The sequence below is a fragment of the Xyrauchen texanus genome, chromosome 39 (assembly GCF_025860055.1).
Source record: "Xyrauchen texanus isolate HMW12.3.18 chromosome 39, RBS_HiC_50CHRs, whole genome shotgun sequence".
Lineage (NCBI taxonomy): Eukaryota > Metazoa > Chordata > Actinopteri > Cypriniformes > Catostomidae > Xyrauchen > Xyrauchen texanus.
The window spans coordinates 16,241,251-16,258,199 of NC_068314.1; the positions used below are offsets into that span (position 1 = coordinate 16,241,251).

Sequence of the window (16,949 nt, forward strand, 5' to 3'; positions counted from 1 at the left end):
TCACAATCCAGTATGACTCCAAGATTCTTCAACTCTGTCTTTGACTGCAAAGCCAGAGTACCTAGTGCAGTTTCAATTCTTTCCCTCTCATGTTTTGTGCCAACAATAAGTATCTCTATTTTATGCAAAAAGTTTGTGTTCATCCATAATAGGATGTTAGAAAAACATTCAGTTCATTCAGTACAATTTGTTTAATGCTTGTGTGTCATTAGGCTCTACAGAGATATGCAATTGAGTGTCGTCAGCATAAAAATGGTAGTTTACCTCGTGTTCCAGAATTATTTTACCCAACGGCAGCATATAAAATGAAAATAAAATTGGTCCAAGAATTGAACCTTGTGGAACACCATATAGTATGTCATGATTTGTAGCGGTACAGTCACCTAATTTTACAAAGAAATGCCTTCCAGTATTGTATGATCTGATCCAATTTAAGACTATAAGGTTCTCAAGTCTGTTAAGCAAAGTACTGTGATCTATAGTGTCGAAGGCTGCACTTAGGTCCAAAAGGACTAGGACTGATGCATTCACCACTTTTAACAATGCAGTTTCAGTGCAATGACTGTTTCTGAAACCTGACTGATACTTCTCACACAAATCGTTTTCATCTAAAAATTGATTGAGCCGATGTTTTATTTTTTATCAAATATTACTTAAAAATGGTAAATTTGAAATTGGTCTAATTTTATTGAGAAAAGTAGGATCTGTATTTATTTGTATATAATTTTTTATTTGTATATAATTTATCTGTTTCTCAACCTCACATATCATACCGCTTTAAAAGACGTGGATTTAACTGCTCGAGTTGTATGGATGACTTTTATGATTGCTTAATGTGCTTTTTAGACCTTCTGAGTTCTGATCAATATTCATTTGCATTTTAGGGACCAACAGAGGTGAGAATGTTCTCTAAAAAAATATGTTTGTGTTCAGCAAAGGAAAGAAAGTCATACACATATGCATGAGGGTGAGAAAATGATTAAACCATTTTCATTATTGGGTGAACTATCGCTTTAACTAAGATTATTATTACTGCTGCTGCTTCCTGATTAAAAAGAAACAGATTTACCTTTGATTTGAGTTTCTAACATTTAGCCCCTCCCACAGCCACATGCACATTTCACCCCTCCCCCAGCACAACTGATTTATCCCCTCCACAAGCCCTCCCACATTTAGCCCCTCACCCATTGGCTGTTCTTGTAATAGCCCCTCCTTTTGTCCACTTTTGATGAGCCTCCCTTTGTGTGTATGTTTGTTTGTAACCTAGCCATACATAATGAGATAAAACATTTAAAAATAGAGTCCATTAAGGTCTTCTAATTCTGACAAATCCTACCATTGATAGAGACTGAGAAGAGAAAAGTGGTTCTTAAGGAAAGACATTTTTGTTTTGTTAAGTCTTAAAGTGCAAAAATGTGCACAAATGTATGGTTAGGGTAATTCTGGAGCCATTGTAATTTGTTTAATAAAAACAAATTGTGTGTGTGTGGGTGGGTGTGATTCCAAACACATGTTAGGTGCAAATCACCACAACAATATGTGAATATTTGGGTTGAAATTGTTCTTTGGCACAAAGATAATATTTTCTTATTTTTTGAACTGAAGGTTCCTTTGAGCTTAATGTGAGTCAGACACATTTTCATTACAGCACAGCAGACATACTTATCTTAAGAGAAACTGCCTTTGTTACAACAAAGAGAAAATTAATACCGCTATACCCATAAATCACATTTCAAAGGCTTTCTGTGAAACAATAACAGACACATGGGTGCTATGAGACCGCTGACTGACTAAGTGTCCATTTATCGCTCCTGTGCTCAGAGCTAAAGGACACAGCACAATATACTCAGCATTAAAACTCTGCTTTTGAAAAATATGATGTCTCAGTTTGAAAACATACCTTCACAAACAAAAAGTACAATGTTCTTTCACAGTGTTCAGTTTTCTTGTAATACCATGGTATTTTGGACATGAATCATGGCAATTTCATGTTTTTTTAGATGTACCATTGTATTACCATGGTATATGAGTCTGGTAATAATTCAGTACCATGGTATACAGGTCCTTCTCAAAAAATTAGCATATTGTGATAAAGTTCATTATTTTCCATAATGTAATGATAGAAATTAAACTTTCATATATTTTAGATTCATTGCACACCAACTGAAATATTTCAGGTCTTTTATTGTTTTAATACTGATGATTTTGGCATACAGCTCATGAAAACCCAAAATTCCTATCTCAAAAAATTAGCATATTTCATCCGACCAATAAAAGAAGTGTTTTTAATACAAAAAAGTCAACCTTCAAATAATTATGTTCAGTTATGCACTCAATACTTGGTCGGGAATCCTTTTGCAGAAATGACTGCTTCAATGCGGCGTGGCATGGAGGCAATCAGCCTGTGGCACTGCTGAGGTGTTATGGAGGCCCAGGATGCTTCGATAGCGGCCTTAAGCTCCTCCAGAGTGTTGGGTCTTGCGTCTCTCAACTTTCTCTTCACAATATCCCACAGATTCTCTATGGGGTTCAGGTCAGGAGAGTTGGCAGGCCAATTGAGCACAGTAATACCATGGTCAGTAAACCATTTACCAGTGGTTTTGGCACTGTGAGCAGGTGCCAGGTCCTGCTGAAAAATGAAATCTTCATCTCCATAAAGCTTTTCAGCAGATGGAAGCATGAAGTGCTCCAAAATCTCCTGATAGCTAGCTGCATTGACCCTGCCCTTGATAAAACACAGTGGACCAACACCAGCAGCTGACATGGCACCCCAGACCATCACTGACTGTGGGTTCTTGACACTGGACTTCAGGCATTTTGGCATTTCCTTCTCCCCAGTCTTCCTCCAGACTCTGGCACCTTGATTTCCGAATGACATGCAAAATTTGCTTTCATCCGAAAAAAGTACTTTGGAGCACTGAGCAACAGTCCAGTGCTGCTTCTCTGTAGCCCATTTCCTGCACATGCCTGTGCACGGTGGCTCTGGATGTTTCTACTCCAGACTCAGTCCACTGCTTCCGCAGGTCCCCCAAGGTCTGGAATCGGTCCTTCTCCACAATCTTCCTCAGGGTCCGGTCACCTCTTCTCGTTGTGGAGCGTTTTTTGCCACACTTTTCCCTTCCCACAGACTTCCCACTGAGGTGTCTTGATACAGCACTCTGGGAACAGCCTATTTGTTAAGAAATTTCTTTCTATGTCTTATCCTCTTGCTTGAGGGTGTCAATGATGGCCTTCTGGACAGCAGTCAGGTCGGCAGTCTTACCCATGATTGCTGTTTTGAGTAATGAAACAGGCTGGGAGTTTTTAAAAGCCTCAGGAATCTTTTGCAGGTGTTTAGAGTTAATTTGTTGATTCAGATGATTAGGTTAATAGCTCGTTTAGAGACCCTTTTCATGATATGCTAATTTTTTGAGATAGGAATTTTGGGTTTTCATGAGCTGTATGCCAAAATCATCAGTATTAAAACAATAAAAGACCTGAAATATTTCAGTTGGTGTGCAATGAATCTAAAATATATGAAAGTTTAATTTTTATCATTACATTATGGAAAATAATGAACTTTATCACAATATGCTAATTTTTTGAGAAGGACCTGTATATCAAAGTACTGTGGTAATAAGGTCTGATACATCATGTTACCATTGTTCAGTGCTTTTTAAAAATAGGTTTAAAATCTAAAATGTATGTTCTGATATCTCAAACTACCTTCCAATGGTATTTGACACAACTTAAGGTATGCACTATTTTAATGAGAAAAGAACTGCCACATTAAAATATGTAAATGTAAGGCAACATTTGAATACTGCTTGTTTGAATACAGTAATAAGAATATTACTTTTGTTTTAAGTTTTTTTTCCTAAATTTTCCTACATTACAGATTAACAGTTAATTTGAAAGACATTGTGAAATGTTAATATTATTTTTCTCTGAAAATATTACATCTATTTAAATATCATATTCAATGTAAAAATGTGCAATGCCCACTTTTCACCATCCAATCAATTCCTGGTGAATAAAATCAAGCACATACCCTAAAATGTTTTCTCTCTTTAAACATCAAGGTACACTCTTAAACATGTCACATCACAAATGTAATATATATATGTATATTTAAGGAAAATTCTGTTTCATGTTGACTTTAACCAGCTTCTCTTATTTGTGATTTTATTCTGAGTGAGAAATATTGAGCTTGAACTTGTTTTTCACCCATCATGACAACCAGTCAGAATCTGGAGTGAAAAGCCAATAACAGCAAACCAGTCATGCCAACCGAGTCAAAACTCACACAGGGGTGAAACGCGTAAAGATCTGTGTGCAGGTATTTACGGCAGCTGTTTTTGCTCAGTTTTTGTCTGAAGCAGAGCTCTGACTGCTCAGTTGACACTAATTCACAGTATGTCACATCTAAACACAAAGAAACCTTTTCTTTCACTCTGCCACTCTTTTTCTCCGACAAACTTACAGACACTCTCACACACATACTGCGCTCAAATCCCTTACACTTCTATGGGCTGCCTGCTGTTGATCACAGAGTCTGGTTAGCCGGTAAAAGCAGCAGGTGCAGTTCACAGGTTTGTTTTGTTTTCTTCTATCGAACATGCTGTGGGTTTATACGCATTTGTGTTGGACTACATGAGGTCACATATGTCAGGTTTTACCCTGTAAATGAAGAAACATTACTGCCCTACAAATGCAAAATGCACAATAAGCAAAAAATTTAACATTGAATGGCCATATGAAGCTCCTGGACTTTTCTGCAAGATTTTTTGGTTACCCAGAACCCAATCTCTGTCATGTGTAAGGTGTTTCACTACAGGCCATTTTTATGTCCTAGCATCTGTCTTGGAACCATTTAAGCGTGCGTTCATTATTTAATTTTGTGTTTCAAATGCCTTTTATGCGAAAATTTTTTTTTGTTTTTCAGTTGTAACAGACCCAAACTCGTAATGGTAGAATATCTAAATCCATCATAAAAAAAAAATATATGAAATGGTGCAATTTTAAAACTATGATGATCTTGACAAAAAATTATTTTCCACCATCGTGCAGAACAGTTCTGAGCATGGTACGGAACGGTTACAGTAACATTTCCAATTGAGCATGGTTCGGTATGGCACGATTATAAACCGTTCTTTGCCCGGAATTCTCAGCATGGTTGGCTAACCATGCCCCTACCATGCTGGTGCAATGGATTTAGTATGTGGTGACAGTTCTGAGAAGAGAACTGTTTGGCCAGATGGTGGAAAAGGGGCTAATGGGTGAAATAAACAGACCATTTCATTATTTATTGTTTGAAAATGATTTGTATCCATTTGTCCTCAAATTATAGCTGTCCCCAAGTTGTGGAGTCATTTCCACCACAATCAACAATTTTGTCAACAATTTTAATGTTTATTTGAGATGTGGGGAAGTTAATTTTGTTTATGCTGGTTCAGGAGGAAAAAAGTTACAGAAATATACTGTGATGCATGTACAGTGTATACCACATTGGTAGTAGAAAAATTAAACTAGTAAACTTGAAAAGTGTGTTTTAAGGGGGGTTCATTTCTAAAAGAGAATAGTTGTGCCTACAGTTGGAGAAATAAATCTGTGTTCCTCGTTATCTTTGTGTAACTTTCTATGTGTTTAAGTACTAAAAAAATATGAACATTGATACATTTTTGAAATAGGATGTGCATAATTTTCACTTTAAAGTGTGATCTGCAAACTTTGCTCAGTCTACACTGATATGAGTACCAAAAATATGTATTTCTTGCCTGTGGCATTACATTAGTTGTATATTAAACATATGATATATAAACAATATATGTTCAAACAACTACATGACATGTAACAAAAAAGCTTAAAGGTCTTCAGAGTTTCAGAATCTTTCAGAATTATTTTATTAAGCTCTATTTGGAGGAATTATATGAAAACATTTATGAAAAAATAATACTTTCACTGTAACCAGTAACCAAAAAATAGGAAAGAAAATGATTTGCGCAAACTAATTCTACCTGTAATTCTGTTTAGCATCGGCTATCTCAGAGGCGTCCACAACACCAAAGTTACAAAAACCAACAACCACTACAACAATGACCGTTCAGCAGAGAGGTCAGGTGACTACAGTTACCACTACAGGGACCAGGGCTGCTAACAAGACACCCAAGTCACCAGCTGCACTTCCTCAAACCACCACGCCACCCTCGCTGGAGTCTTTCCCTCCACCTGAGCGCTTCTGTGAGAGCATGGAGCTTAGAGACATCCTGTGGCCACAGACCCAGCGGGGCATGTTGGTGGAACGGCCCTGCCCCAGAGGAACTCGAGGTGTGTGCATGTACCTGTTGAAGTGTGACACGTTGCAGTTTTTCCCTCAGGGCTCTTTGGTTTGCTATCAGTCACTCTGTTATTTTGATATGCATTTGGCCTCTAGGGGGAGAGAGATGTGTCTATTCTTGTAGGATCGACTTAATCATTTGAATGAAACAATAACCCAAGAGAGGCCATGCATTTCAGTGATTTCACCAGGGTTAAGCTGTGTTGTTAAGGAAGCAGTTATTTATTGATAATACGTAATTACAATAAACAATTCTTTCTTCATGTAATATAGTTCATTAGTCAAACTGGCTGATATTTACCATTTCTGATCAAAGTTAACTCTATAAATGGTGCGAATTCCAAATGATCACAATGTTTGTTGATATTTATATAGACATTTAGATTTATGGTGTATGTATTAAAGTACTACTCAGTCACGTTTTTATTAAGCAACTTCATACTCAAACTTTCGCATTGGTATATAATTCAACTGATGCACATTCTCAGGTGTGTATAGTAGTTATTTTACTGTTGCTTTGAACGAGGCTCATCCAATAAAATTTTAGAGTTGGAACTTACACACAGCAAATAATATTTGAGAACATCTCCTTCTGCTATTGAAGCAAGTAATAATAATGAACTTTTTTGAACAGGCACTGCCTCCTACCTGTGTGTTCTCTCCACTGGGTCCTGGAACCCAAAAGGCCCAGATCTGAGCAATTGCACCTCCCACTGGGTGAATCAAGTTGCTCAAAAGGTTTGTAGTTCTAGACCTTTTCTGTCCTCACAGAATGAGTAGGAAAAATATGTTGGTTTCCTAAACTCACTGTCATAAAAGTCAAATAATCTCCAGTACCATATCATAGAGCCCATTATTTCTGTTATCACTGGTTATGATGAAGACACACAGCTACCAAACATCCAGTTTTGATCCAGTGGACTGATCTAATGCCTTTTTGAGTGTGTGCTGAGATATTTTCCGGTCAATAGAATGGATTGTTCACAATGGGGTAACAAATTTCTACACCCAAAAAGTGAACAAAAGTAGTAGGAATGCTTTAACCATTGATCCCAAGAAGCATTTCCAAATGCACTTTGAAAGTGTTACCAGTTTCTAATGATAGCTGTAATTGCTCTGGGGGGCTGTTGCTGACTCAGCATGATGATGTCATAATGGGAGTCGGGAGCCTCATAGATACAAAATTATATTTTCCAGAGATATGCTGTGAGGTTAATTTGTGTAATTTCCAGATCCGGAGTGGGGAAAATGCAGCCAACCTGGCGAACGAGCTGGCCAAACACACCAAAGGAGCCATCTTTGCTGGTGACATTAGCTCCACCATGAGACTCATGGAGCAGCTGGTAGATATTTTAGATGCTCAGTTACAGGAACTGCGACCCAGCGAGAAAGACTCCACCGGCCGCAGCTACAATAAGGTATTAACAGATTTTTATTCTCAGCATGATTTTTAATAAGCCAGCCGTATGCCTAGGACTCTTTCAGAGGCAGTTTGAATTTCATAAAGGGCCAAATATGTCCATACTTTAGTAGAGACCAAGTGGGCTGCCTCACTGTTTACTGCCTATATAGAATGCTACCTTCTAAGTCAGCACCCTAACTATTTTTGAACCTCATAAGTAACTGTACATTGGCAGCAACCCCGCACAACAAAAATGGTGCCTGCACAGGACACTCGACATGCAGTTGATTTCAACACAGTTTGATGTTAGCATGTTGCTAAGCTAATTCTTTGCTTATTACTAATTATTAGTCTACTTACTAAGCGTGATATCTTAATAAGCATTAGAGTTTTTGACAATTCCTTACACACGATTTCTGAAACTATTGCTACTTTTCTCTTAACACACACACAACATGCAAAACGTCACAAATCTCTTGCAAAAGCAAACGCTTTAATTCTATTTAACTATTTTAACTTTTCCCAAAATTGTGTTTTTGCATCAAAACTCTACACACAAACAATCAATTTATTAGCTCTTAAACACACCAACTACACACGGATGTGACAAATGTAAAACACCACTATCTTGTGTCTTATGCATGTTTAGTGTGCAGTGGATTGCACGGCTGTGTGTTATAGCACTCACACGTACATGTATGTGCCCAAATATATACAGTATTTATGCATATTCAGTATATATTTACACTATAGACAGAAATGCAAGGGGGTGGGGGGTGGTGTATTTAATTTCTTTCTTTCTCAAAACATTGTATTTTCCTTATAAAGTCCCAACTCCTTGAACAATGTAAGATTTGTTTGTGATGGTTCTCAGTTGAAAAATACTGGCAAAGAAACAAGGTTGTATCTGCCACAGCTATTTTTAAGCATACATTATTAATCTAAAAAGTTAAATAATAACTTGCCTTTAAGTTAATGAATTTAGAAAGATGTTAATGCATACATGCAAAACAAACAGTATCCTGCAAAGGGTCTGTGATATCACAGTGCACTTTTTTTTACTATTCTGTTAATTGTTCTTTCCAATTATCAGAATAGTACATATTAATAGTTTGTGAATTGAGATGTAGCCACTGTGACATTCTGACAATAGAACACAAGGAAATAGATAAAGCAATCATCTTTTTTATTATTATTATTTGCAACCTACATTCTTGATTATATATCAAATGCATGCAGTGCATTAAAAAGATATATATAGGGTTGCTTTATGCATCTCACTTTAATTTTGGTCACAGTCTGCTGTTATGTAACATTGAACTCAACTTAATTTTCTGTCTTTGGGGCTTACATTCATGGAACATAGGCTTTGAAGATATATGGCTCTATTTAGCATGCTCTGAGGCAACTAAACCTATATGTAACTGAATTGACATAGCGGGATTTAACATTAGTTGTTAAGCCACTGTGCCTTGAGGGCATAATCAGAGTGTTTAAAGTAACACTAATTGTTCAATACAGACACAGATACCTTTTTCACAGCTATTTTAAATATAATTCTTGCATGGTTTTTTTTTTTTTTTCGGTTGATTGGATGAAATGGGATAATGGTGGGTGGAGTCGAGCAAATATCTGTGAACTCAATTGGTTGGAATACTGTACTCACTAAGAATACAGAATATTACTTTGCTATCCCTCCAAATTATTTTCAGAATTATAGCCCAAGGCAGGGAGAGAAGGCACACTAGCCTGAATGCAAAGAGGACGGACCCCAAGTTCACTAGTATATTTTGATACTCATGGGAGACGAGTGGCCCTACGCCAGTGTGATTTAAACAAGTAGGGTATGCTCCTGGATCAACGTACTCTGTTGTTCCTCAAACAACAGTACTATCAACCATCTACCCAACCCAACCCACCCCCACCCCACCCCTCCCCAACTGAACCATGATCCCAAACTTTACCCCTAACCCTTAACCTCTAACTCTAACTCTAAATCTTGAGCCTTGTCCCTTCATCTAACCATTAGCCCTAACTTCAGTCCCTAATTTCCTACCCCAAACCCTTACTTGCACTTCCTGACCTCACACCACAACTTCCAACTTTGAACCCTATATCCTAATCCCTGCCAAAACATCTTCTCCTTCTCTGAACTGGTAACCTCACTCCAGGTCCTTTAAAGAAAACCACATGTTGCCAATGCTGCCACAGTTAAGAAACCTAACTCGAACCCGTAGTCTGCCCTACCTCTACAATTAGAGGGCAGAAATGGTTGTTCCAGGAAATGCCTTCTTGTAACACTAAGCGTGGATGTCAGTAATCTGCACACTAGATGATTCAGTGCTTGTGCTTATTGAGTTGCATATGCTTAATTTGCCAATATTAGATGATAAAGTTACTGATGTTATTTTCTACAAAATTTGGGGTTAAGAAATCTTCAGATTAAATTGTTATTCTCAATGCAAAACCACTAAAACTTACATTCATCTTCTAAAATTAAATAATAATAGCAGGCACAACTGCTATACTGTGTTGGTGAAGTGCTTGTGGATTGGGGAATTCATTGGTATACCATTAATCTTTCTAACTGTGTTTCTTTGGTCTGTTTTTGTTCTTGTGTGTGTCCTCTCTCAAATGAAAAGCTTCAAAAGCGAGAAAGGACGTGCAGGGCTTATATGAAGGTATATCTGGTCTACGCTACTATGTCACTATCTCTTCACTCGTCTTTTCTATACTGTCTTTTCTTCTTTCCTGCCATCGTACCTCAGCATGGGTATTTCTATTCTCACTGTCACCACAGCATTTCACTCCAGTGTCCTTAATGCCAGAGGTTCAATATTTCAGTGGCTCGAAATTGTGTGACTGCAATTTTTATTGCCATTTCTTTTCTTTCTGTGTGTTTTGGTGGTCTGTTTACTTATTAATTTATTACAGTTTCATTAGAGTTGAAATCACGATGTCTGTTGACGTGTGTTTGATTTGCAGGTTGGCGGGTGCATGCATTGTTGTTGTTGCGCTCTGATCTGATTGGTTTTTAAGGGTTGATGTCAATTTGTGGTGCTTGAAATCAATTTGATTGCTGCATTGGTTTTGCCAAAGCATCTTTGCTAAAAGATCTTAGGCATACCAAAACAGAGGTAAATCAAGTATGTATTTTCAAAGTATGTCAACACATTTTAGATTATTTGGAAATAAATTGCGGGATCATACTTTGGAGAGGCATACCATTGTAATATAAATCAGCAAATCTGTGCTGCAATAACACCCTAGATTCAGATATCAATATTTGATTCATAGTTTGGTATACTGTAGCATTAAGAGTGGCATTAAGATTCAGCATCTAGCGTAATGAAAATGAACATAAAAATGTGAGAGATTGAAGAAGTAATTTCTGTTCTTAAGAGTCAGAGCTCCAAAACCAATTGGATGAAAAAAATGATGTAAAGGAGACAATAAGAATGAATTTATGTTTTAGAAGTCTGTAGGTACTTCTGTGTGTGCTCTCTGACTGAGAATTACAGACTGTCAGTAGGATGAGAGTGGAAGAGTGTGAGGTAAAATATTCTTTGTACAGATAAACTATGCAAACCTCTAATCTGGGAATGCTGTTTTAATGAAATATATCCCATTCTCTCTCATAGTTATGTTTACTATATCCACCATCAAACTGACTTAAAGAAGAGAATTACTTAGAGGATTCAGTTAATAAAATTATGTAAGTAAAATATATAAAATTATGTCAGACCAATAGTCACTAAAAATTACATAATTTAAAGTGACCATTAAATCTTAATTGTCTCTATTTACTTTCTTAATGCACATTTCTGGTTTCATTGTGCACAATTCATCAATTCATGTTAATAAAAAAAATAAAAAAAAGTCATGTATTTCTTGCTTTGTCTCTCAAATGACTTACCATTTTGGCTACGGCCACACCTGTTTTTAGTTTTTAACTCTTAAGCTTAATAGTTATTTAGGCATGGTTTTTAGGGTTGTTGATATTACAGCATTTCTAAAATCTTACATATTACCAATTCAGTGTTAATTCGGGGATTTAAAGCTAATCAATGTTAATGTAATACAAATGTTAATACAATAATTAAAAAAAGAAGCATTACCGTTGACATTCTTCAGCCTCCATGTCCCAGTCCAAAAGCCTCTTCAAAAGTGTGTTCAGGACAGCAGTAGTCTTACATGTGTGGAGTGTTTAGTCCTCCAATTAATTGCAAACTCAAATGTAGGTTTAGTTGCATTCTATTTTGGAAAATATTAGTTTTTCACTACCCAATCAGTTGCAGATGGATGAAATGGCACATGTTTAAGGAGCTGTAAGAAGTTACATTTGTGTCTGGAGACACCTGTATTTTGTTCTATTCCACTGTGCTCTATCTAGCTTTTTTTCAACTTGTCCCATGTGAGTGGTTGCCCCCTTACTCTCCATAGAAATATATATATATATATATATATATATATATATATATATATATATATATATATATATATATATATATATATATATATTTATTTATTTTTTTTTTTCAAGATTTTATAAAAATTCTCTGTAGATGGCCCTTTTCTTCCCTTCAGTTTTATTATCAAATGATCAAGGCCTTGAGATTTTACAACAAATGTTCACATGTGTTTCCATATTGCAAACAGGATCATAATGGATGATATTTGAAAATAGTGGCCTGCTTCAATTCTGTCCGTGTATTTTATATGCGCTTCAGGAGCCTTTGTCATTCAATACAGCACTCTTGAGACAGACAGAGCATGTCAGACGCATTTCTGCAGCCCGTTTTTATATGTGTCACCTGATAATGAACTAAAACAATGTGTGCATGTTTGCTTTTATTTGGGCGCAGGAAGACAGCTGCTGATAAAATCAGGGCTTTGACATTTGACCTCACTACAGTAGTTAGTGCTGACACAAGCATCTTATTTGGGCTTCAGGCTATCGTGGATACAGTCGACAACCTCCTCCGACCAGAGGCACTGAAATCCTGGCAAGATATGAACACCACGGAGCAGACGCACGCCGCAACCATGTTACTTGATACCCTGGAGGAAGGAGCCTTTGTCCTTGCTGACAATTTAATGGAACCAGCCATCGTAAAAGTACCAGCCAGTAATATAAGTGAGTGCGAATGATAGGCAAAACTAATAGAACTGACAAGTATGTAAACAGTTTATTTAGTGTGTTGCATTTAATCAGCTTGAGTTCGCAGGTTGCAAGTATGAAATTAGAATGACAAAATTACAGTCCTGCTGACAAATAACAACCACCCTAAATTGGTTTGCTGGTCTTAGCCGGCCACCAGTCTGGCATCCACTGCTCAGTCTGGTCTAGTTTGATGGTTTTAACAGGCTTTTGGGCACTTTTGGTACACCTGCTTATCCATGCTAAGTGACCAGATAGATATGTTGAAAATCAGCTTTGCTAGGCTGGCAGACAAGTTAAATCAGCTAATGCCATCTAATAAAATCTAAATCTTTGTTTAGCTGCTCCCCAGGCTTGTTTCCACTCTTCTGGCTGGTCTAGTTTTATAGTTTAAGAGGGGTTTGGGACATGGGGTCAACTTAGCCAGGCTGGTAGACCAAGCAGACTTGATGAAATCCAGCTTAGTCAGGTTAGGAAACCAGTTAAACCAGCAAATAATCTTAGACTGGTATTTTCGGAAGGGACATACCAGCACATGAATCATTGCTTATTTTTTTCTCTGTTTACGCTTGATGAAGTAACATTATGAAACATGATTTCTCTCTGCAGTCTTGGATGTTTACGTGCTGAGCACAGATGGGCAGGTTCAAGATTTCCGGTTTCCCCAGAGCGGCAGTGGTGGTATTTCCATCCAGTTGTCTTCCAATACTGTCAAGCTCAACAGTCGTAATGGTACACTGCAACCCATGCACAAACACATACACACATGCGATCATTGTACTTTCAAAGAATTGAGTCTATAGAGAATGAGAACATATACTGTATGATTCAATTGCTCCTGTCACTATGGAGATAGCAATGCTCTCATGGTCAGAGGAAGATCTGAATATAAATTTAACATACTGCTCAACATATGTTGTTTTCAACAAAATTAACCAACCTGCTGCTGGGTCACTTTGAGAAATTTGAGAAACATTCCACTTACTGAAGTTAGAAACTTGTAAACACTGAAGTTTGAGAACATTTAGTAATTGGATTGACATGTTTGCAGATGTATGTTGTATTTTTTTATAAATACCTACAGTATATAAAAAAAATAAATGTAATTTCTTCACAAAATGTATAAAATAATGTTTTACATAAAGAAAATCAAGCCAATTTTTAGACCAAGATTTCTTGTATTGTGACAATTTGCAGGACAATTAAGCATGTATACAATATATACATATTGTATATTACATATTTATATTATATATTATATATTATATATAAATATAATTTCTTATATATATATATATCCCTCGACCCTGTACACAGGATAAGCGGTTGACGATGGATGGATGGATGGATATATATATATATATATATATATATATATATATATATATATATATATATACTATTAGGGGTGTAACGATTCTCTGTAAAAAAACGAACCGTACAGTTCTCCAAACATGGTTCGGTAAGCATTTGCTCTGCATTTCATCTCTAGTTTAGAAATGCATTTGGATCATAAAATTTGGCGAAGAAAATAAATGGTCAAATACACTTGTGCAGTTGTAACCTCCGATAATGCACCTGTATGGATCTGTAGATGGACACTGTCCACCTCTGTTTTACATGGGTCAACTTTCTACAGTGAGAAGCTGTCCTATTAACTGTAAGTGTGTTAAATCAGTTGATGACATCACAGTTCTGCACGCATTAGTGTGATGTTGAAAATGGCAAGCTTAGAAAACAAGCCGCAAGAGTGAAGTCTCTGCATCATTTCAGTCTCCTGTCAGGGAACATTTCCTTTAAGCAATCAATTACAACAGTGATGGTCAAAAACGTTTACAAAACAGGCTTTGTTTGCAGACATTGCTCAACGTGAGTGCCGTATACTGGTAATACATCGATATTTGATTAGCTATTTACGAGGATATATAGCACGTGGTGTGCACAGAGCCGCAGGTTAGCCCGAAACTACAAACAGACACACTCCCTTCTGTCTTTAAGCAGGCACTCAGTGCTAGTTCAGACAGACATGAATGAAGAACTAAAGGGGAGTTCATAGCCAAAGTTATCTTGCCCTCATTGATGCAGATGTGGGATTTCTGCATATGATTACAATACTCGACTCGCGTACGACATCCATTCTCTGATTAATTTTAATAGCAAGTTTATTTCTTCTATAGTGATGTACAGACTGAATGTTTTGATTCATGTAGCGTAATAATGCAGGTATTAAGTTTAATATTGAGTTACTAATTAGAGAGGTTTTTTTTTAGTTATGACCCTAACGAAAATTAACCATGGTTTTATTAGAAATATTTTAGTATCCATGACCATAATAACAAGGACTATTGTCACCATGGTTTTACAACAGAAATACTGCAGTTTCCATATAGTAACCTTGATTTTACTGTAGTATTGTAACCATGACAGTAACCGTGTTAATTATGTTGTTACTATGTTTTTTACTATAAATACAATGTTTAAACAATGGCTACTTCAGTAAAACCATGGTGATTTGTATTGAGGGCAAATCTGTTGAAGTGTCTGTTACCAAATAGAATATTTTTACTTTGGATTTGGCAGTAATATATTCTTTTTCCCTGAACATAACAAATACCAAAGCATGAAACCATGACCCTAAAACCATGATACAAACCGAACCTTTAGCAATTTGAACTATTACACCTCTTACAACATTCTGCCTTACATCTACTTTTGTGTTATACAGAACAAAGAAAGCAAACTTGAACAGTTTTCTTGAGATTCACCTACATTTTTATAGACTTTCATGAGAAATAAAGTGTGCTGCTTCCTTTATGCAGGTGTTGCCAAGTTGGTTTTTGCCCTTTATAAGAACTTGGGACAGTTTCTAAGCACAGAAAACGCAACAATCAAGCTTGGTCATGAGGCTAATGGACGCAATTTCACAGTGGCTGTGAATTCCGACGTCATTGCTGCCTCGATAAACAAGGAGTCCAGTCGCATATTTATATCGGAACCTGTGATTTTCACCATGGAGCACATTGACGTAAGTGCAAGCAATAAACAAACAAAGAGATCATAAAAACAGCAGGATGGCAAAGCGAGACAGCGAAGAAAGCGGAAATAAAAACAATCTCGATTCAAACACCCTACAAGGTCACATAGGAGTTTGTTTAAGCCATCGAACATGAAATTAACAAAGTCTGAACCAATGTTAATTACCAGCCTCGACCAAATTCTTAATGAAAACTAATTTGTTTGTCGACATTAGGATGAAAATGATGCAATTTCCATTTTTTTAAGTGGAAAATTAACTTACAGATTAGCTATACAATGCAGGATTAAATTACCATAGGACCAATTATCGTCTCGCTCTCTCCTAAAGTGTCAGGAGCTCTCCCAGAGGAGACCCGGCTTGATTTTTGCTCTCTATCAAAGTAATTGTGTGATTTCTACAGACATGCCTTCCAACCATTCTGCCCCCTGTTAGCACCTCATATAATCAATGGTTCCATGCTAGATTTCGCACTTATTTAACCATTTAGATTCTTTAGTCGTTTAAATGCAAACACACACTGCACATTTAAACGGAGTGTTTGATAAGGCCAGTGTATCATTTGAGAAAGAGTGAATGGCAAGATTCTGGATCATGTTCTTTTGAGTCAGAGTGAATTATGATTGCATTCTTCATATATCCATGTACAGTACATGTGTCATAATCAAAAGCTTGCCAAAATGACGGCTATCAATTATCAATTAATTATCATCTGCTAACCCATCAAAAATGTTTCCTGGTCATTCCTGTTATGCAGTACCTTCGGAGCTCTGTAACTTTTAAAAATGAATATGCTTGTGTTGTAATTTAAGAAAGTATTTCTATTAATAAGTATAGTACACTTTCAGGAATATGCTCTCTTCAAGCTAAACACAGAATTGTATTAATTATAACTTGACTATTTATAAAAATGGTGGAAAAATTAACAGAATGGAACATAAGAGAATGGAAATAGAGCTAAAGTTAGCCAATGACTATTGAGAGATTGAGATTTGGTTTCATGAGGCTGACAACTTAATTAAATGTACTTTTTTAA

General features: G+C 36.6%; 1 protein-coding gene across 11 annotated transcripts in view; it reads left to right on the forward strand.

Moving 5' to 3' along the window:
* LOC127632666 (adhesion G protein-coupled receptor L2-like) overlaps nucleotides 1–16,949 on the forward strand; it is a 151,737-nt gene that overhangs the window by 107,336 nt on the left and 27,452 nt on the right. For 10 of the 11 annotated variants that reach the window (XM_052111384.1, XM_052111385.1, XM_052111386.1 and 7 more), the window contains exons 6-12: nucleotides 6,013–6,306; nucleotides 6,951–7,054; nucleotides 7,549–7,734; nucleotides 10,361–10,399; nucleotides 12,672–12,855; nucleotides 13,489–13,611; nucleotides 15,699–15,904. In XM_052111384.1, coding sequence (XP_051967344.1) covers nucleotides 6,013–6,306; nucleotides 6,951–7,054; nucleotides 7,549–7,734; nucleotides 10,361–10,399; nucleotides 12,672–12,855; nucleotides 13,489–13,611; nucleotides 15,699–15,904 — 1,136 coding nt within the window. The remainder of the gene's footprint in view (nucleotides 1–6,012; nucleotides 6,307–6,950; nucleotides 7,055–7,548; nucleotides 7,735–10,360; nucleotides 10,400–12,671; nucleotides 12,856–13,488; nucleotides 13,612–15,698; nucleotides 15,905–16,949) is intronic. The other variant, XM_052111387.1, reaches the window with a different exon arrangement.